At 47.8% G+C, this 20,009-nt stretch overlaps 3 protein-coding genes across 4 annotated transcripts; 1 reads left to right on the forward strand and 2 right to left on the reverse strand.

Moving 5' to 3' along the window:
• Nucleotides 1-333: 333 nt before the first annotated feature.
• Nucleotides 334-9,779, reverse strand: slc22a17 (solute carrier family 22 member 17). Its single transcript, XM_040167239.2, has 10 exons — nucleotides 9,373-9,779; nucleotides 7,988-8,565; nucleotides 5,732-5,835; nucleotides 4,516-4,670; nucleotides 4,260-4,425; nucleotides 3,678-3,802; nucleotides 3,145-3,250; nucleotides 2,806-3,029; nucleotides 2,258-2,369; nucleotides 334-1,971 (listed from the first exon to the last, which is right to left on the reverse strand). Exons 2-10 carry the CDS (start codon nucleotides 8,462-8,464, stop codon nucleotides 1,695-1,697), a joined length of 1,746 nt encoding a protein of 581 aa, XP_040023173.2. The 5' UTR covers nucleotides 8,465-8,565; nucleotides 9,373-9,779; the 3' UTR covers nucleotides 334-1,694.
• A 1,800-nt stretch (nucleotides 9,780-11,579) lies between these two features.
• On the forward strand, nucleotides 11,580-19,514 carry ngdn (neuroguidin, EIF4E binding protein). 2 transcript variants are annotated; one of them, XM_078095666.1, is made up of 11 exons: nucleotides 11,580-11,669; nucleotides 16,570-16,629; nucleotides 16,900-16,971; nucleotides 17,174-17,311; nucleotides 17,412-17,496; nucleotides 17,598-17,650; nucleotides 17,808-17,919; nucleotides 18,161-18,335; nucleotides 18,541-18,694; nucleotides 19,118-19,181; nucleotides 19,346-19,514. In XM_078095666.1, exons 1-11 carry the CDS (start codon nucleotides 11,595-11,597, stop codon nucleotides 19,363-19,365), a joined length of 1,008 nt encoding a protein of 335 aa, XP_077951792.1. In that variant the 5' UTR covers nucleotides 11,580-11,594; the 3' UTR covers nucleotides 19,366-19,514. The 2 variants fall into 2 exon arrangements, with proteins under 2 accessions (XP_077951792.1, XP_040023209.2); XM_040167275.2 differs by lacking the exon at nucleotides 11,580-11,669 and adding an exon at nucleotides 15,997-16,304.
• cebp1 (CCAAT/enhancer binding protein (C/EBP) 1) lies at nucleotides 12,954-16,000 on the reverse strand. Its single transcript, XM_040167295.2, has 3 exons — nucleotides 15,770-16,000; nucleotides 14,637-14,900; nucleotides 12,954-14,528 (listed from the first exon to the last, which is right to left on the reverse strand). The coding sequence occupies exons 1-3, from the start codon at nucleotides 15,770-15,772 to the stop codon at nucleotides 14,223-14,225; spliced, it is 573 nt and encodes a 190-aa protein (XP_040023229.2). The 5' UTR covers nucleotides 15,773-16,000; the 3' UTR covers nucleotides 12,954-14,222.
• Nucleotides 19,515-20,009: the final 495 nt, after the last annotated feature.

Raw genomic sequence — 20,009 nt, forward strand, 5'->3', positions numbered from 1 at the left:
TGTAGTATAGATGTCAACAGAAGTCAGTTTATTAAGTCTTAATACGGTCAAGTTGGTAGGCCGAAGACGGTCATAACAATGTATTTAAAACCTAAAAAAAATGCTTTGGGCATAAAAACAATCGGAGGAGTGGTTAACATGTGAATCGTGTAAAAACATGGTTATTGTTACATAATAAAACATTTATTCTAGATCATTACCAGCAAATATTGTATTACAAATCCAGACATCAATCTGAAAAACTAAACATTCTAAAGGTCGCATGGGTTTGTAAACCCTCTGACTCCACATAATTACCGCACATGCTCCATAAGAAAGAATGTCCATGTCCTGTTTATTTGAGTGTTTTATTTGACGTTCGATCAGGCTATATAGTTAACAGCATCATAATCATTGAACAGTGTTGTCAGACGTAATGCGACTTAATCGTAGTGCTAATATTTGTCAGTGTTTAACTCTTACGACTTGAGTGCAACCTACAGAGTGAAAGAACTACCGAAGACGGATGCAGGTCAGAAAGTTAGTGTCCTTCAACTTGAACGTTTTATTAGAAGAAAAAAGCCCGTGGTGCTTGGTTGAGGACCTTGTGGGGCAAAATCACCGCCGTTTCTCCAGCATCAACACACAAAATAACACAAACCTCGTTCCTAACGCCCACATTTAAAGGTGCTGACGAAATATATTTAAATGTGTCCGGTTATACAAGTTAAGCTTCTACTGTGGTTTGTTCGTACCCGACTATTCTCTGACAACTGAGACGGGTCTTCTAAAGAGGTATGACGATAGTAACGCTGCGTTCTGAGGGAATACTGACAGAAACACGCTGCGCTGCGTCCCTGCTGGATCAGAGAGTCCGATTCGTCTCCATCCTGTGTGACAACATTTAGCTTGATCCTTCAAAGGCCAGGCCTCCGGATGGTTTATTGATTATTCTTCATAAACAACATAAATAAGACATAAATATTGCTGGCTCCAGGCCATTTACTAAAGTGTCACATTTGAACATGTGTATATTAAAAGGGCTTTTTTATTTTGTTAAGATTCAGATCCCAACTGGATGATTTATGATCCTAAAATTTTAAGATTCGGGTCAAATAAACAACTGCCATCTCTGTTTGCACTGCACACGGGGTCGTCTTTCACAGAGTATTTACAAGGCGAGTATTACAACTCACGTAAGGGAGCTGTGGTCCGTCCCTCTCAGGAGCGCCACATGGGAGACGTTTACCACGAGCGTCACAGAGAAGCACCCAAAGCTGACATTGCTTTGGTTTTGCACACCTGAGCACTTCTAGTGTCGTCGTACCAAGCGGGAAAAAAACCCTCAAATGAGTCGCTCTGTGCAGGTTGTGTAGAATCGAATGCGACTACTCTACAGGCCCCGTCTGGTCCGGAGAGCCAGAGGTGAGCGGCTGACATCTACACCACAGACGCGGCGGGGTGGGTCACATGATAGGGGGGGTTTCTGTGAGCACGGCGACAAGAAACGGTGGCTGGACCCGAGCGCCTGCGTCTGCGATGACTAAAAGATCAAATGCGAGGGATCTCGGGCGCGCCGACCACGCGCATCACCGCCCTTCATCTGAGCGGCCCTTTTCTCCGCACCGGGGGGGCGTCCTCCTCCTGTGCGTGAACACGATGGGTGGGAATGTTCTGGCTGCGGTAGAGTCCATCGCACTCTTTCAGGGGGTCTTTTAGGTCTCTGGGTTGGGTGTGGCGAGCAGCGGCACGTTGTCCCTCCTCCTCCTGCCCAACGGCGGGCGCCTGTACTGCTCCCCGTCGGCCAGCGTCTGGGGCAGCGGCTTCCTCTTGCTCTCGGGCAGCAGGAGGATGGACAGCACGGCCAGCAGGGCCAGAGAGGAGTAGACCACGTGGTGCAGGAAGTAGCCGTAGTGGTTCCTCAGGTCCATGAGCGGGGAAGTGAGGCGGCCCACGCAGCCCAGGGACAGAACGGCGCCCACACCGGTGCCCCTGTGCAAGGTTGTCTTAGTTAGATATAAATCATTTAAATGTGTGTCACGTGACGTATCAAACCGTGCATTTCTCTAAAAGTAATTTATTTTACCTTTGGAAAACGCTGAGCTAGCTGTTCCTGTATTCAAAACAATTCACGTCATTCTGATGTGTCAAATTGTGTTTCTCACGCTGAGCAGGCCCATCGTAACGGACACAAAACATTAACACGATAACCGCACATTTTCACAAAACTAAATACCGGGAAGACTTCCGTCTATGAGCATTGCTGTGTCGGGGTCACCTGATGATGGTGGGCATGATCTCTGCAGTGAAGAGGATGCACAGGGAGGCGGTGGCCTGGGAGGAGAAAAGACCCAGCACTGAGAAAACGGTGATGGCCGTCTCACTGAGATCTGAAGGGGGGAGAAGAAGAACGAGCTCCATGATGATGTATAAATACGCCCTGTTAATATGAACAGGCTGAGCGCTGAGTGGCCTCTGTTGCATGATTTAAGGAGAGCACCTGACACCAATTTGACTTTGCTGCCACTGCAGTGTCCTATATACTGAATATCATACTAAGTTTCACCCACAAGGGGGAGACGGACACCGAAGCAACCTAGATCAAAACGGCCCATGGAATGAATTTTTCCATTAAAAACCGGTTCGCCTTTAATCGACTTCATTATGCATGAAGTCAGTGGTGTGTACGTGATCTAATACGACTAGAAAGCCGAGCGTCACATGAAATAAACTAACTTTTATTTTCCTTTGAGTCAGCGTTTGAGGTAGAAAGGCCGTTGGCTCACATAATGATTACATTGAGGAAAAGAACTGAAGCCTGCTCACACTTCATGAGTCCCAGGAGGATCAGAGAGGCCAGGCCCGTCATCGTCATGGAGAGGAGCAGGATGCCACGGCGACCGTACCTGTCCACGGTCGCCCAGAGCAACAGCCAGGCGCCCCCCCCTGCGCACACAGACAGCAGGTACGTCCAGTAGAAGCTGGGGGCCGTGCCTTTGACGTCACCCCGGAAAGAGCTGTAACAGTGACTAATGCCGTGGGAGATGAATCTGAAGGAGGACAAATAGAAAAGTGGTGGGAGAACATATGAGAATCAGTCGAAACACAGGAGGGGGGGGCTCAAGCGGCACCAACTGCTTAAAAGCGGTCAGTGGGATGACTTACGAGGTGAAGCCCAGCACACACAGGTTTTTCCAGATGTTCCTGCTGTAGAGGAGTTCATGGAAGGACAGGTGGGGGTGCGAGGAGGGGGCGGGCTCAGAATCCAGCTCTGCAGCGGGCAAACGGGACAAAACAGTCTTTATTGTGTTCACTGACCTGGATTCTCTTTTAAATCAATAACTCACAGTCAATTTCATTTTTCTAAGGAATCGTACACAGAGACACAAGTTACATCACTGTTTGTTATAATGTTGATACTGTAGCTGCAGCAGGTTAGATTGAAAATGTTTCACAATTCAACATTATGTAGACAATTTATGAACTATTTATAACATATAACTACATACACACTATGATATAGCTGTAAGCAGATATGTATTTTATGTATTTTACCGTGACCGCTGTCGTGCCCTTTTAATGGAATTAATTAACTGTACACACGTTTTTTTAGGTTTGCTTTAACTGAACAAAAAGCAAGCAAGCCCTCAGAATCTAAACGCACACACACACACACACACACACACAGACACACACACCTGTGAAGCTCTCGTCATCCCTCATATCTCTGTTGGAGTTTCTTCTCTCAGTGAAGGAGCTCATGTCTGCAGACCTCTCTGACAGGAGGAGCCAGCGAGGAGACTCGGGGAACACCCCGGGAACGCTGCAGAGGAGACGGGACATCCATCGGGCCGCGTCTTAGTTTACACAACTGCAAATCATTGCTAGTCATCGACCTTTCATTTCTGTTGATTTGGGTTTGAACCTGAAGGCTCATCTTCTAAGGAGCTCTTGGAGGGACTGGGGACCTTAAACAAAGGAGCCCTAATGCATTCTGACGTGAACTCAAAGGCTCAGCGTGAGGACGGGAATCAATACGATCCACTAAAGCTTTCAGCTGGCATCAAGGCACTTTATGAAAAGGCTGTAAGCTTCCGTGAGTGTCTTGCCACTGCAGCTTCACAGGAAATGAAACACATGAACAGACTGTACACAGTAAACAGATACCAAGAATCTTCCACATACGAACAGAAACTACTGCGGGAATCAATAACACAAAGCTGAATCTGTAATATGGAAACCAGATGCTTAGAAACAAATCAGCACGCGCACACTCGTACCCGTAACAGAGGAACAGTGTGAGTGGGGCGGCTCCGGCTCCCAGCAGGCCCCTCCAGGACTGGCACCCCAGGGCAACGGCCAGAAGAAGAAGCTCCCCGGCTACAGTCATCAGCCCGGCCATCATGGTCACCAGCAGCCTCAGAGAGGACTCGCACAGCTCCAGACCTGCCCGTCAAACGCCACGCCGCAAAGAACGTCAGCGTCGGTGCATCGCCGCGACAACCTCCGGTCTCAAACTGAGATCAAACTACTCACGAGTGATGTAGAGGGTGAGGTAGACTCCCGCGCTGGCCGCCGCCAAGCAGAAGCGCATGACGATGAAGATGGAGGGATACGGGGAGACGCACACCAGCACACCAAACACCACCGACAGGGTCAGAGAGGTCAGCAGAGTCTTGGACCGGCCCAGTCTGCAGGGAAATACATGGAACTACATGAGGCACCTCGCATGTATTATGACAGAATACAACAGCAATAGACGAGGAAGTAAATCCTAATTATTCAAGAGCCAAAACACGGGCCGTTTAAATATTAACAGCAATTGGCAAGACAGAAACTAGGACAACGGCCCACTGTGAATATAAGAGAGGAGATACAATGGAGGAACACTTACCATTAATATATTTAACACAGTAACATAATTCACAAATAGTTCACACAAATTACACTATAATTATAAGGCTGGACTAGTGACATTTTATTTACGTTTTAAATAAATTCTAAAGGACCTGCAGTAACTCGCAGAAAGAGGTCTTGCCTAAACAAAGACATGAACAGATAGCTGATTAAACTGGCCTCCTCTCCAACACTACGGCTTCCCCCCGCGTGATGCTCCGACGAGGCTGGATCCATTAAGTCAATGATCACACCAGCTCGAGCCCCAGCAGAGATAAACGTGCTCCCAAAAAATGTTTACACTATTTAAAATATATATATTTTATTGGGATTATTGGAACTGCAATTGCGAGACGATTTGCAGTAGAAGAGGGAACGATGATTTTCACATCATTGTTCTAGTACATTACTGTAAAAGTGTTTGGTATTTAGGGTGTTTACGGCGGAAATTGTAGAGAAATATAATATTAATAAGTATGTTTTAATCTGTGGACAGTCACCTGAAAATGAAATAATTGTTGTGTGTTCTAAAGTCCCCCCCCCCTCCCAAACAGCACCATGTGTCTACAGCAGCACCCATGTGATGAATTCTTTCACCATCTACTGTCTGAACTGTGAGCGTTTGTGTCTGTGTGTATTTGGGTCGTGAGGCAGTGAGTCTGCAGCACGATGCAAAAGAGAGAGATTGAGGAACCAGCTTTCCAAATCGACACAGAGTAACCTTTTAACAAAACGTCTTGCCTTGCATGTTTTTCATCTTCTGCAGAGGACAGTGTTAACCCTATCAGGCTGTGTGTGTGTGTGTGTGTGTGTGTGTGTGTGTGTGTGTGTGTGTGTGTGTGTGTGTGAGCATTACCTGTCGGCTGCAAAGCCCAGGCCGAGACAGCCAGTGAGGATGCCCAGGATGAAACACACCTCCTCTACTGGGACCAGCCAGTACTGACCGCACACCAGATCCCACTGAGCCGCACCGTGGGGCAGAGAGGGTGTGTTAGTATTACAGCAGATTAACTTCGATTAAACACTATTTATACTATGCAGTAATTCTATTTTTTTTCAATCGATTTGTCAAATCAAGGTGAGAAATAAAAGAAAGGAGACCAAATACGTTGAATGCTTTGTCTGGAAACGGGAAAAGAAAGTTTGCGGAAGCAACCGACTGTGACTTTAATTAGCAGCAGCACTAGTAAATATTGTTAGCAGAAGTGAGTCATATATATATGTTTTTTTTATAATTTAATTAATTGTTTTTAACAACAGATATCTGCCGTTTACATCACATTAAGCCGACCGAATGATTTGCATTAACAGCTGAGCTCTGCTCTGCTGATGTCGACGTCTCGCTGGGAGCTAAATTACTATAATGATCCAGAGGGGGGGCGCATGGGGGCGCAGAAGGCCGCGGATAACAGAAAGAAAAGGGCCTTACATAATTACAGCCTTTGCACAGAAACATAAAAGCCTGTCACATGATATCAGCTGTCCTATTGCTGAGGCGCAGAGCCACAACGACGCCCGCCAGCCGGGGGAAAAGGGCGACATAGCAAACCCTGCTGCTCATACGGGGAGGAGGAGGGGGGGGGATGCTTTGGACACCAGCAGGAGCCTGAGATGCAAACACAAAGCTCCCCAGACTGGTTTTAAGGAATGAGAGTTATGCACCAATCAGATCTTTCCCTTTGGAATCAAGTCGGACCGGTAGCGTTTCCTCCTCCCACGTGTTGTGAGTTACACAGCCGCGCACGCAAAATCAGATTTAGTTGCGATTCAAAACTCGGATTGTGTCATTCAAGAGATGCCTGAGACAGGAGGAAGAATACAGATGTTGCCGAGTCACTTTCCAGCTCGAAAAAGCAATAACATCTTTATATGATCCGTGTACTAATGTCAATACCAGTAAATGACAACTATGACAACGTTACCCGGGATGGAAGAATGTACGTAATCTCCGGCTGTGTTATCGCCACACGGGCAGGAAGCCCTCCATCCGCCCTCCGAGCCGCAGCATCCACAGGAGTCGGCCTCCAGTGAAAGGCCACGGTATTTATTGATCAGCGGCGGATGCCGAGTCGATCAGAGGCCCCTCCTGCTTCCCAAATCAAGGATTTCACTGAGAAACACGAGCTCTGCCGGCCACCCAGGCTACGTCCTTTCCTTTGCTTTAATCCTTTCAGAATCCTGTAGTTATGAGCGTAAGAGGTAAATCCACGGCAATATTTGTGCCGTTTCCTAGGGGACGGATAGAAAACAATGGCGACAAAACACTAACCACTCAACTTTAGCCAATTGTCAACCAGCCTGTGTGCGGATTAGATAAGAGGAGAAGAAAGTCACAGCGGAAACGTTCCCTGCAAAGTAAACAGGCAAGGTGCCCACAAGCAAGACGTGTCTGTTTATGCTTCATCCCATTAAGTAAGAAAAGCTCTCAGGCCTTTCGGGGCGACCTCCACCTCTGCCACCGCCTCAGCGCCAGCGGGGATTCTTCCTCCTCGGTGACGTCGGTGAAAAGACACGTTCCTGGATGAGTCACGGAGCGTTCTCCAACGTGGCAGCAGGGCCGCCCTGTTTGGGTGAGGAGCCACTTTGTGCCAAAATGTGCTGAATGCGGCGCCGCGCCTCCGGCCTGAAGGGTGTGGGAAGTTCACCTCGTAATAACAACACACGCGTAGGAAGGGAGTGTGTGTGTGTGTGTGTGGAATGACAGCTTCAGACTACAGGTATGACCCGCCCCCCCCCCCCAACAAAAAGGTTCCTCGCACGTTCATTAATCAAACCGGAGCGGCTGCAGGAATTTTTTTCCGACCAACTTCTGTCTCCTCACAACCACAACAAAAGGTCCTTACAGGAGAAAGTCAGCTAAATGCTTTGAGGCTCCATAAACTGGGGGCCCGCGGCTCTCAGAGCCCCCCAGGAGAGGACTTCCTGCCCGACTCGACCGCTTAGAATCACGCTACAGTTGAGCATAGTGGGGCTGCGTGCTCAGCAAGACCCTCCTGTGTAAATGAAACAACCGCTTCAGTGTTCCACGGCCTTCTGCATCAACAAGAAGAAGCCCCCCCCCAAAAAAGAGCCCGTCCAGGGCCGTGTTTTAGCGGGCGGAGGCGCCTTTTACCTCGGTGACGATGTTGTTCCTCAGCCCTTCCGTCACGTTGTAGTCCCAGCCGGCCTCGCACTCCGCCGCCGCCGAGCGGCTGCCGTTGACGTACTGCCTGCACTGGGACAGGCTCCCGTTGTCCCCGGGCCTCCCACCCTTCTCCCAGGGCAGGGAGGCCTTCAGCGCCTCGGGGGACGGCGGGGGCCCCGGCAGGTGGCAGTGGTGCGGCGGCGAGAGGGTGACCAGGGGGTCGGAGGAGAGCAGGAAGGCCAGGAAGAGGTTGGGCAGGATGGAGAGCGCAATCAGAACCCGCTGCTTCTTCCTGCCCAGAGCCAGCACCATCACGTCCCCCGTGGGGGGCAGCGAGGGCAGGGCGGGGAGGGAGGAGGCGGAGGAAGGGGCCGGGGAGGAAGGCATGGGGGAGGAGGGGAGAGACGGAGGTGGAGCAGGACACGGGGAAGGGGAGACCAGAGGAGGGGAGTCCGGGGATGTCATCGTTAGAGGCGTTTAAAAGGTGGAGGTGGTGGTGGTGGTGGAGGGGGGGGTTGTCTCAACAGTTGGTCCCCAGGCGGAGGGGGAGGAGACGTGGGGGAGCTCTGCGGAGGAGAAGAAGTACACTGAATTACTGTATGGCTGGATTCCATTTAGGACTTTCGCTGGGACGTTTCCCTTCGAGGGGACACGCCGGGGGACACGCCGGGGGACACGGGGACTGTTTAAGATACGGAGCAAATAACCATCTGAACAGAGGACACGTTGTAGCAGATTATTATTATTATTATTATTATTTACATAAATTATTTACTAATTACTAATTATTTATACATTATTTACATAATTCAACCCAAAGAGCCAAAAAAAAACGACATAAAAAGTCTTGGGAGAGACGTGAAGTTATTACTTGATCACGACTTCATTTTACACTCAGTTTGATCCATAAAGGATATTATTTCCCCTCAAAAGAGGACTTTATCGTCCCAAGTGTCTCTGTCGTTACGGGTCCATGTGGAGAAAAGTTTTCATCTTAAAGGCGGAGCAGATGGATGGACGCCCCCCAGGAAAGGGGCTGTTCTCCCCCGGTGGGTGAGCGGAATGTGAGCGGCTCTCCTCAGCCTCCTCCGGCGGGGCTCCGGGGGCTTTTCCCCCGCACCGCGCCGCGAAGCGTCGCTTTAAAAGAGGGAGAATCTCACGGGGTTACATAAGAGCTTCTATAAGAGGGGGGGGGGGACAAACAGGGGGCGGCTGTCCTCTGTGGAAGTACCAACACAATACAGACGGGAGGGAGACAGGGTGGGGGGGGCATCTGGACCGGGGGGGGAGACGCACCTGCCCCCCCCGGTCCCGCTGCCCCCCCACCCGGTAATAGCGTCTGTCTGGCTTCGCGGGCGCATGTTGTGACCTACCGGGGTTCTTTATGTTGTCAAATGTCCTTTGCAAACATCCAAAATTCAACGTGTCTCCTCTGGCCGGTCCGTCGGACGAGAAGACATCAGCGTCCCGGAGAAGTGAGACGAGGACACCGGGCTCGCGCCGCTCGCAGACCGGAGGATGCCGGGACTCGTCAGCGATTCGGTCCCGGTTTCTGCCTGCCGACAGCGCGCCGAATAAACGAGCGAGGCTCGACCGCCTCCGACATCGTCTTAAAAAGGGGGGAAACGGCGCGTCGTCCGTCGGCCGGTGCGGGGACAAAGAGCCGGTGCGGGGACTGCGACGGGAGACGCCGTTCGCGGGGACGAGCAGCGGCGTCGGCTCACTTCGTCACGAGTCGGGTGGAATCGTCGAAACGACGTCCCCTCGTGGCTCTGAAATCAAAGAGGTCGTGTGCGCTGAGAGGAGGATGCGTCACTCGGTGATAAATCGGCTTTGTGTTGTAACCGATTGACTGATGACTCCTCTGCGCTGCTGCAGAACAAACGTGATACGCGGAAATTAAATGGACTTAAAGTTCACAAGACAGATCGTTTGCGTCCTGCTACAACTTGATTTGCACAAAGCTCCTAATTGCCTTCCGATCCATAATCGTTCTTTGTTGGTTCTCCACATGTGTTTTAGGTTTTTAGGTTTTTGAGTTAGAGTTAGGGTAACACTTTTTTTAGAAACATTTATTCATTTATTGACTTCCAGATCTCAATCTTGTTGAAAAGGAAGATGTTTCAAAAGAAAAGGGTTTATGCAACATACTTGGTTAGGGTGGCTTATATATGACTTTAAAACAAAAGTACACATTTTCAAGGAAAATGCATTTTTCTGAGGCTTTAAACAATTAAATATAACAGCTCTTTAAAGCCCCCTGAACTATCTTCCATGCAGCCCACTTGTGGTGCTTTTATAGCAAAATCAAAAGGGTTCAGGTGGCATTTAATAACGCTTTCAGGTTCTTGCTCAAGCTCAATGGATAAGCACTACTCCTGCGTTAGTGACGGGTAATGTTCCCACCTTCCACGCCGTGTTGAGGGTTCACCTGCGAGTTTAAACGTTGATTGAATGAATCAGAACATATAATAATGTGGGCCTTAAATGAGCCAACGCAGAGTGATTCTTGTGTTTTTTAACCTCAAGTGAAACCGTGATTGACACGGACAGGCCTCTCAGCAGGGATCCAATAACATACACAACGATTAACGATTAGAGTGAGACATCGGTTCTCTGTTGAACATCTCCGCTGAAGACCTGCGCGTGGTTTTCTGCCGCATGGTGGAGCCATAAATCAGAGGTCACTTCAAGGGAACGCCGATGCGTGGCTGCTCGGCCTTTCTCGTGAATATGCAACGACACAAACGCCATTATCGTAGAAAGTGTCACAAATTGTCTGTTTGGGAAAAAAAATGTTTCCCTCCCTTAATCTTCAGCCACCCTAGAAAACGTTCTACCTCTTGCTTTGTATCGCCTTTAGCTTCCCAAAGTCATCCGTTGCAATCTACGTTTCCTCTTCCAGGGCACCAGATTAGATCATGGAAAAGGTTTCCACTACCGAGAGACGAATGCACCCGGAAGGTACATTGATAACACCCCGTATTATGGCTGAGGGCATGACCCTTGGTGTCAGCAGGCCACTGCCCGGCTTCGATGGTTCCACTGTAGCGGGGGACTTTGGCTCTTTTGGACAACAGAGACATTGCTTTTGTCATCCAGGATCCGAAGAAAACACTTTCCATTTAAGTTGTGTTTAAAATAAAACCACAAATGCATTGTGCGTTATGCGTGTTGTTGTGTGTTTTCTGTGTCACACACGATGGCTGCCATGTACAAAGCCACCCTCCAAATACCAAGATAACGACATTACAGCTTATGAACGTTTGTGTTAAAATGATTCCTGTGGCAGAAAGAGACACTTTAAAGTAAATAAAACATCTTCAATTTGTTTAACAAGTCAAAGCGATTCCATATCACTGCGGAATTAGAATATCGATTCTCAACGTGTGCTGGGAACCTGAAGATTACAAAACCAGACATCCGACTACAACGTTTCACTGGACCGCCTCCAGTTGTGAACATGCGTGCTGAAACGGGGCTGAAAGCGGCACGTTTCCCGTATTTAGACGGGACCTTGCACCGTTTTCATGTTGATACGTTCAACAATTGTCTTCCCTTGAGACGAAGCAAAAAGCTCCTTGGATGCGCTTCAATGAGCAGCGCGACGGGAGCTGCTCTGCAGCGGCTGCGGTGCGGTTCCTACGGGCTGCTGCTATTGAGTAACTCGGTAAGGGATTAGGTAAAAAATACAGTCTTTCTTCACTCTGCGGACATGTTGCAGTCCTGGGACCACAGATTGCCCCACACGACGCTGCGGGACATTTCAACAGACACGGTCACACGGGGACTTTTTGTGCGCCGCTCCACGCACGACAGTAAGACGCCTGTGTCACACTTTCGGTCTGCTTAGCCAGGGTCCATCAAATGCACACGCGTGTACCGACATAAACACACACAACACACGGGTGCTTACCTCCCTATAGCTATCTGTCATCCAGCGGGGCGTCTCTTCTTGGCGGCCAGCGTGCATGATGATCTCAGTCCGACACCTCGCAGCGAGCGGCCTTCCTATCCAACACGTTCTCTTGAGATTTAAGGCCAACTGTCATTTATTTTGCTACTGGCAATGGAGTGTATTGTTTCCCTTTGATCGATCGTGTTTGCAGAGTGTAATGTTGCACATATTGATCGCCTCTGCACAGTTGGCCCGATTAGTTGCAGTTGTATTAATCAGACAGCGCAGTTAGCAGCGAGCACGCTGATTGGACTTGAAACCTTAGTGCGTCGGTAACTTAAATAACGACATGGCTGTTGTCTTTATAATAACACGTACAGATGAATAATAGAGGTGTACACGTGCTTTCTTTATTTCAACACACCAGGACTAATCATTCAATTCAATTCATTATATTTTGTATGGCCCCAAATCACAAATTTCCCTCTTTACAGTCTGCACACATCCTCTGTCTTTTCTCTTCATGTGATATTTCATCTTGGGATCCAGCGGCAAAGGAATCACACTGTTTATTTTTGATCTGATAGTGTTGAAAATATTTGACCAGATGTTACAACTATTGCTTCGCTTTCTGAAGACAGAATGTCTGGCTTGTTGCCCCCCTTCTCCCCCCGGCTCTCCTATCTCTATGTCCCTTCACTACCATCACAGCCACAGGAAGGCCCTGGCAGCCCCAAACGCTGATACTATCTCTGTGCTCCTCATCTCCGTCCTCCGCTGTGTTGAAATCTCGCCCATCCCACAAAGGGAAACCGCTGGTGCACAACGGTCCATGGCACGACGTCCGTTTCCGTGGGTAGACCGATGGTAACTAATGTGGCAGGTGCACGCCTGATGAGGCACCAGAGCCCTCGGCGGGTTAAATCCCACCGTTTTCTGTGTTATTTAAAGCAGTGGACTGTAATCACAGCTTTTGAACGCGCCGTGTAGATGTTTATATGTAATATGAATGTGTGTGTTTATGATCGGCAGATATAAAAGATGTTTCGCCAAAGCTCAAGTCATAATTTGTTTATTTAAGGACCATAAGTGACATTGTAATGCTTCAACAATACACTGCTGTAAAATAATAAAACACAAGATCGCATGTTATTTTAAAATCAACATTGTTTCAAGTAATCCCACACTCATTTATTGACAAAAGAAATACTACACACAGAGAGAGAGACACACTTAGATTTCATTGAATCCTCTACAAACCACAGGCGGTTGAGTAACTTTGTTGGGCAACAACACTTACAATCATATCTGACAATGACAAGAAGTGTCGATGATTGGCCAATGGTTGTTAAATCAAAATAAAGATCGGTCAGATTGTCTTCTTCTGAGGAACATGCATGTGTGTGAAGATCTCGTCTTCAGGCCAAATCTTTCTTAAGGTTTCTGTGCATTCACCGGTCTCTCCACTCACAGCTTGGATCTTATAACGATGTCTACATTTGAACCCAGCACACGTCTTCCTAATTTGATTCAATTATTAGTTAAGGTCTAGCGAGCGAGGCGGTTGCCATTGTTTCGGAAAGACTGAAGTTGTGAGGAACTTCCCTCAGAGACTCACTCAGAGAATTCTGACCAAACACCAAACATGAACATTAAATTCATTGAATTGATACTGCGTATTGATTATTTTATTATTATAGTTATTTGCCACCATGCAACGGTTTTAAAAACCTAATCCGAACTGAATTGACTCGCAGCAGAATTGATAGCAAGCTGTGAAGCTTTTGATTTGTCCACATGTTGAAGGTCAGAAGGTGTGCACATGGGCCTGTAGTGATATTTATTTTAAGATACATTTTAGGGGTGAGTGTACGTTGACAACGTCCGCTTCAGACAAACGTGGCAGTACAGCTGACGGACTCTACCAGCGACATTTCAGCAAAATAATGACCTTTCCTTTCTGCTAAAAAATGAGAAGTGGCTTCTGTTCACCTCATTGTGAAATTTAAGACCCCAAGCAGTTTTTTTCACTCTCAAGTTAACCTGAATATGAAGCCTATCGTACAGGGCTCAACGGTTGAAGCCAATCGTGACAATTTAAAGGGCTTTTATGAAAGTCAATGATAGAATGTAAATGTGCCCCAAAACCCCAGAAGAAGAAACCCGGGTGGACGCGACCTCATTGTCCTCAATGGCACTCACAACCCTGCCAGTCGCTCATGTTTTCGGCGTTTTCTTTGGTGGGCGAGTTCAGCGAGGAGGCCTCGTTTGTGAGACGCTTAAGGTGAGCGATCTAACGCCTGCAATCAGGTAACAGCTGTGGCTCTAGATAGCGGAGCCCCCCGCCGCTCCCTCCTCGGCCCCCTGCAGGTGCCGCTGCGACAGGATGTGTTTGAGGGACACCAGCTCCTGCGTCAGCTGCCCTATCCTCATCTGCAGCTTCTGGTTCTCGTCCTGCAGCTGCAGGGCCCTCTGCTGGGTCAGCATGATCCTCCGGCGGGCCTTGTCCCGGCTCTTCCTCACAGCCACGTTGTTCCTCTCGCGCCGCATGCGGTACTCCGCGCTGTCCTTGCTGATGCTCCTCTTGTTTACGGGGGCCCGCAGGGTTGGCAGGAGGAAAGAGGAGAAGTCCTGGAGGGGGGGGGGGCAGAAAAACAAGTTTGTTAACGCTGTGGGGAAGCAGGATGAGAGTGAGAAGATGTGCAGGATTTGCTCACACACACACACACACACACACACCTGCTGCGTGTTGGCTTGGCTCTGGTGGTGGATTGTGCTCCCTGAGCCGGAGTTGTTGCTGAGACAGGAGGACGTGTACGGCAGGTAAGACAGTCCCATCATGTCATCACCGCCCCCCCTGCCCAGTCCCTGCGCCTGGCTGTACGGCATCATGTCCATCGGAGCCAGCTGATTGGTCGGCGTGCCGTGGTTCAGGGAGTGCGCCTGCCCCGAGTAAGAGCTGGCCCACTCGTGGATGACTGAGGACACCCTGGAATCAGACATCTGGAGCGGGTCGGGAGCAGAAAAAGAGGAGCTTTTATTCTATTTTAATTTGAAAGGTCGACTTCATTTAGTTTTAAGTGGAAGCAAAGAACCACACAAACAAAGAGAGATGACTCTGGAGTAATACAGGGCCGATAAATAGACTCAGAACACAGTCATATGTCTGAGATATTAAACAATACAAAAACACATTGTGATCAGCTCCACTTTGACCAACACGACAAAAGGCGGAGCCTGATATCGTCCGAGTAATGATAATCAAATATGGTAACAATTCAACTCCTGAAAACTCTGTAAAGTGTTAAAAATATTGTGGAGTTTTACTTTTACTTTGAACACTCGAAGTGCATCACTGAAACAACACGGAGAGGACAAATGGAGTATATGGTTAATGAAAATAATACGATATTAAGGGGAAATAACAATGTACAATTACAGAATACCGTGTTGAAAAGTTTCTGATTAGAGATGAAATAATCAGTCAATTAATCGGTTATTGCCAATAAGTTGATCAATGAGATTTTTTATTAGCAAATCCTAATAATTATTTAATATTTGATTTCTTAGAGGTAGAAAAGCAAAAAAAAAAGAAAAAAACGTTGCTTCCAGCTTCACAAATGTGAATATTTGCTGTTTTTATTCCTCTTTAGCAGCAAACAGACCAAACGCGCTCTGGCGACTGCACCTGGGTTGCGATGTGCGTATTTCACAACCTGCTGACAGTTTACGGTCCAAACGGTTAATCAATGTATTAAGAAAATAATCCGCAGATTAATTCACATTAAAGGAAATAGTTGGATGAAGCCCAACATTAAGGGGAACATACACAAATGAACTACACACACTAGGAAAGTGGTGATGGGACTTACCATGACTCTCTGACTGAGCTTCAGGTTCCTCTTACAGTTGAACTGAAAATGGTCTGCAAGGAGGAGGCAGCAGGAGTTTGATACCTGTCTGATCTCACATCACTTCCTCTCCTCTCTCTCTCTCTCTCTCTCTCTCTCTCACACACACACACACACACACACACACACACACACACACACACACACACTCCATCATTACGGGAAAGAGAGCCAACGGGCAGGAAGCAGGGCAGTGTGTCTTGACTCCGATCGTGTCTATAGATTTTATCTCCACACGCCTGATAATATTTAGTTTTTAGTTGTTGTTTTTAAAAAAACATTTTTAACTTTTAGTTTCAGGTCACGTTAAATAATAAACTATGTGATGGACGAATCTATAGGTTTCTGTGAAAAGTCGCTTTACTTGCCACTCACCCCTAATTTGTGCCACTAACGTGTCTGTGCATCGTGTGGAAGGCGAAGTGCTCTGTGAGTGTTGTCCCTCTGCGGCCTCCGTAGCCCGCACTAAAACAAAATGGCTGCCCCTGTTGACAACGTGAGTGGAGATTCCTCGAGCTCGTTTATTTGATTTATATCATCTTTCCCCAGTTTGTGATAATTCTATAGGCATTTAGGAGGACGTAGCATATTGTGACACAAAAAGTAGCGCGTAATGTTTTCAGGGACTTCCGCTCGCCACCAGCTAGATTCGCCTTTGGTGTCTTTTTTTCAACCACGTTTCAAGTTACTCTTTATGGAACTTAACGTAAATGCTGTGGGCCGTTTTTCATTGTATTTCTAACTTGTTTACTTTCTGACAGGATTTAATTGTAAGCGATTTGCCTGCAGCCGCACAGCTGTTGAGGAATCTCACCGAACAGGTGAGAACGTTCTGTAGTACTGTGATAATGTTTATTAATAGAGACGTGGTCCTGTTGATGGTAAATGATCCAAAGAACACATCAGCACATCTCATTGTGACATATTGATGCGTAATAATCTGATCATAATGATCCTGTTTAGTGTTTTGTTGCTTTTACCTGTTGCGTCTCCCTATGATCATTTGAACAGTGGCTTTTTCCACAGAAAGCGTATTTTGATGTTAGAATATCAAGGTTTTCACAGATAAAACACAGTGTTTTTCTCTTCAGGTGGTCTCGGTTACAGGTCATGTCCGTGAGCTGATGACAAAAGTGAAAGATGGAGCTTTTAAGACGTCCCAGGTGAGCGGAGACCGTTAATAAATGGGCTGGAATAACCGCTGGGCCTCCGGTCCCCTGCGTGCTTTTCATCATCTTTCTATGAGGAATCTTTACGTAAATATTCAGGCCTGTGTAACTAAAAACTCAATAGAAATGTCCAATGTGAAAGAAAACCTGTTTGTTAGGACGGGAACAACACTTAAAAGGTCTCCTCTCCCTGCAGGGTTTGTCTTTCTTGGACCTTCGGTATCATCTGCTGCTCTTCTACCTGCAAGACCTCACTCACCTGATCAGCATCAAGACGCAAGGAGGCAAAATAAAAGACAGCGACGCCTTGAACCGACTGGTCACCATCAGAACGGTGAGGCGATCGCAGAACCGGGCCGCCGCCGCACGCCTTGTTGTGCTCCCACGCGTCCAGCTAACGCAGCACCTTGTTGCTCTTCTCCTCCGGTTTTAAGGTCCTGGAGAAGATGCGACCGCTGGACCACAAACTTAAGTACCAGATCGATAAACTGGTGCGCACTGCTGTCACCGGCAGTATAGGTGAGCCTGATTCGTTTTAATTCGTTGAGACAAAATAAAGGGTCCCCCCACCCCCTCCCGAGTAAGATCCATGAGTTTAACGATGTTTTTGTGGATTTCAGCCGAGAACGACCCGCTGCAGCTGCGTCCTAATCCTGAGAATCTCATCAGCAAAGTAAGAGGCGAACATTTGGCTGGTACAGGTTCATCTCAAAGTAGCCTTCAAGACCTTTAATCAAGTCACGGTTAAAATGGTCATGGTTTATTTCAAATACAAAACTTACACTAATGTACTCGGCGGACTGACTTTCTTTCGATGCTTCATCAACCAGTTGAGCGAATCCGAGGAGTCTGAAGGTGAAGCTGGCAGTACGACGGAGAACAAAGCAGCTCCCTCTAGTGGCAGGAAATATGTACCGCCAAAGATTGCCCCAGTGCATTATGGTAACGCTCTACGTCTTTTCAAACATTTCTTTTTCGTGTCATTGCCGTGAAGACGCCTATCTTTACCAATTTGATCAACTATTTTACTTTTGTGTGGGAGTTAATGTCACCGGTTTAGAAGAAGCCGCTGGGCTTCTTTTGGTTTCAGTTAGCCAATAGCTATTTTACCCGTAAAACATGAAAACAAAGACCGGAAAAAAGTCTCATCTCAAACCCGTGCACAACCCACCCCCCTCCACAGATGGAGACATGACCGAAGCAGACAGGAAGAAGGCTCAGTCGGAGCGGCAGCGGCGTGCGGCCCTCAGGAGCTCTGTGATCCAGGAGCTGAGGCAGCAGTACAGCGACGCTCCCGAGGAGATCCGGGAGCGCCGAGACTTCCAGAGCGATCGGGACAGCCGCGAGGATCTTCACAGGTGTGTGTGTGTGTGTGCGCACACTCACACTCAAATGGGTCCGATCACGTCGACGCAAGAGGCGCAGCTGTGTGACCCGAGCCGGTGGCTTGATGCGGGTCACGTCCTGATGGCGGCAGGAGGAATTATGTGACGCGCTACGTGGGGATCGGTTTCCCAACGCTACGAGTCTCCGTCGACAAAAACGCCTTGTTGTCCTTCACAGGAAAAACTACGAGGAGTCGATGTTGGTGCGTCTCAACGTGTCCCAACGCCAGAAGGACCCCAGGAAGAGAGGCTCCATGTCCATGAGCGGCCAGCTGAGCGGCATCACGCACTTCGGTGACATCACAGCGCTGACCGGCGGCGAGCCCGTGCAGGTGAGCTGACCTTTCCACGCACCTGTCGGGGACGGGGTCATATTAATCTTGCTGAGGTCCAGGAGAGGCCGCAGCTTAGTGTAATAAAGCATTTGCGGTTGGGAACTCCGTATAAACTGCTGTGTTGACGGTTTTAGGCGCACGTGGTCTGGTGCCGTTGTGCCGTTCACTTTCTGCTGTCATAAAAAGCACTAACGAGCTGGAGGAACCACGACATCATGCTGCAGATGTGGAAAAGTCATTCAGCTAAATGTATTAGGAAAATCCTCGTGCTATTCTTAGTTTTTGTGCCGGACAACACGTGGAGCCAAAGCGACGTCGGCCCTCCGTGCAGCGTGAATGGGAGCATTGTGGCCCGTTTTCATTTAGATCACAATCTTAACGTGACTGCTGGTTCTTACGCTTTGGTCTTTAATGGTGCAGGATGGCGATGACTCTCGTCCCAAGAAGAAGAAGAAAGTCATGAAGAAAAAGACCAAAAGAAGAGGTAAGGACTTTCAAATAGAACTCCTACGCGATGTCCAGAGAACCTTTGCATCTAGTCAGGGTTTACTTACTAACATTAGAACCATGTTAAGACATAAAATCAATCCTGGGAAATGCAGCACAGGCTTTTATTTGCATGTTAATAACTCATATCCTTCTCTGCAGCTTTCAAGAAGCACAGATAAACCTGAAGCCCAGATGACATGAAGATTTGTTTGCCAACATCCGTCGCTTTATGCTTCAGAGGACTTCATTACATTTTAGTCAGTTGTCATTAATTTCCCACTTCACTGTGATTTTTTTTTTTGTGTGGAATAAACCGTTCCTGCTGGAATTTTGTAACTTTATTGGTCTCCATTAGATGGCAGTCACATTTCCTAAAACACTCACCATAACCCTCTGCCAGAGAGCATCACAAGTCATTTATTGCCACGTTACACATAAAATAAAATATAAACTGAACAGTATGTCCTGTACGTTTTATGGGAAACCACTGTGCAAATGTCCTGGATGTGATTTCTGGGTCAGGGGGATCAACAGATGACACGCATTTACATGTTTTTAAAGATCATTGGGCTACACAACCACTGAGTGCCAGCAGGCCGGTCACCCAAGTGATGAAAGGTTTTATTTGTGTTGCTTGTGACTTTAGTCAGATTACAGAAGTCTTTTGGATTCCAGATTGTGCAGTAAAGTCACAACAGTTTACCTGTCTGGGGACTCTGCATTACATGTTGAAGGAATGAGCCGCGATATCATTAATGACCAATTTGGTGATTTGAATAATTCCTTCTGAAACAAACCCAAAGCGCTTAATACGTCTGCTTAG

This window comes from Gasterosteus aculeatus, chromosome 21 (assembly GCF_964276395.1).
Source record: "Gasterosteus aculeatus chromosome 21, fGasAcu3.hap1.1, whole genome shotgun sequence".
Lineage (NCBI taxonomy): Eukaryota > Metazoa > Chordata > Actinopteri > Perciformes > Gasterosteidae > Gasterosteus > Gasterosteus aculeatus.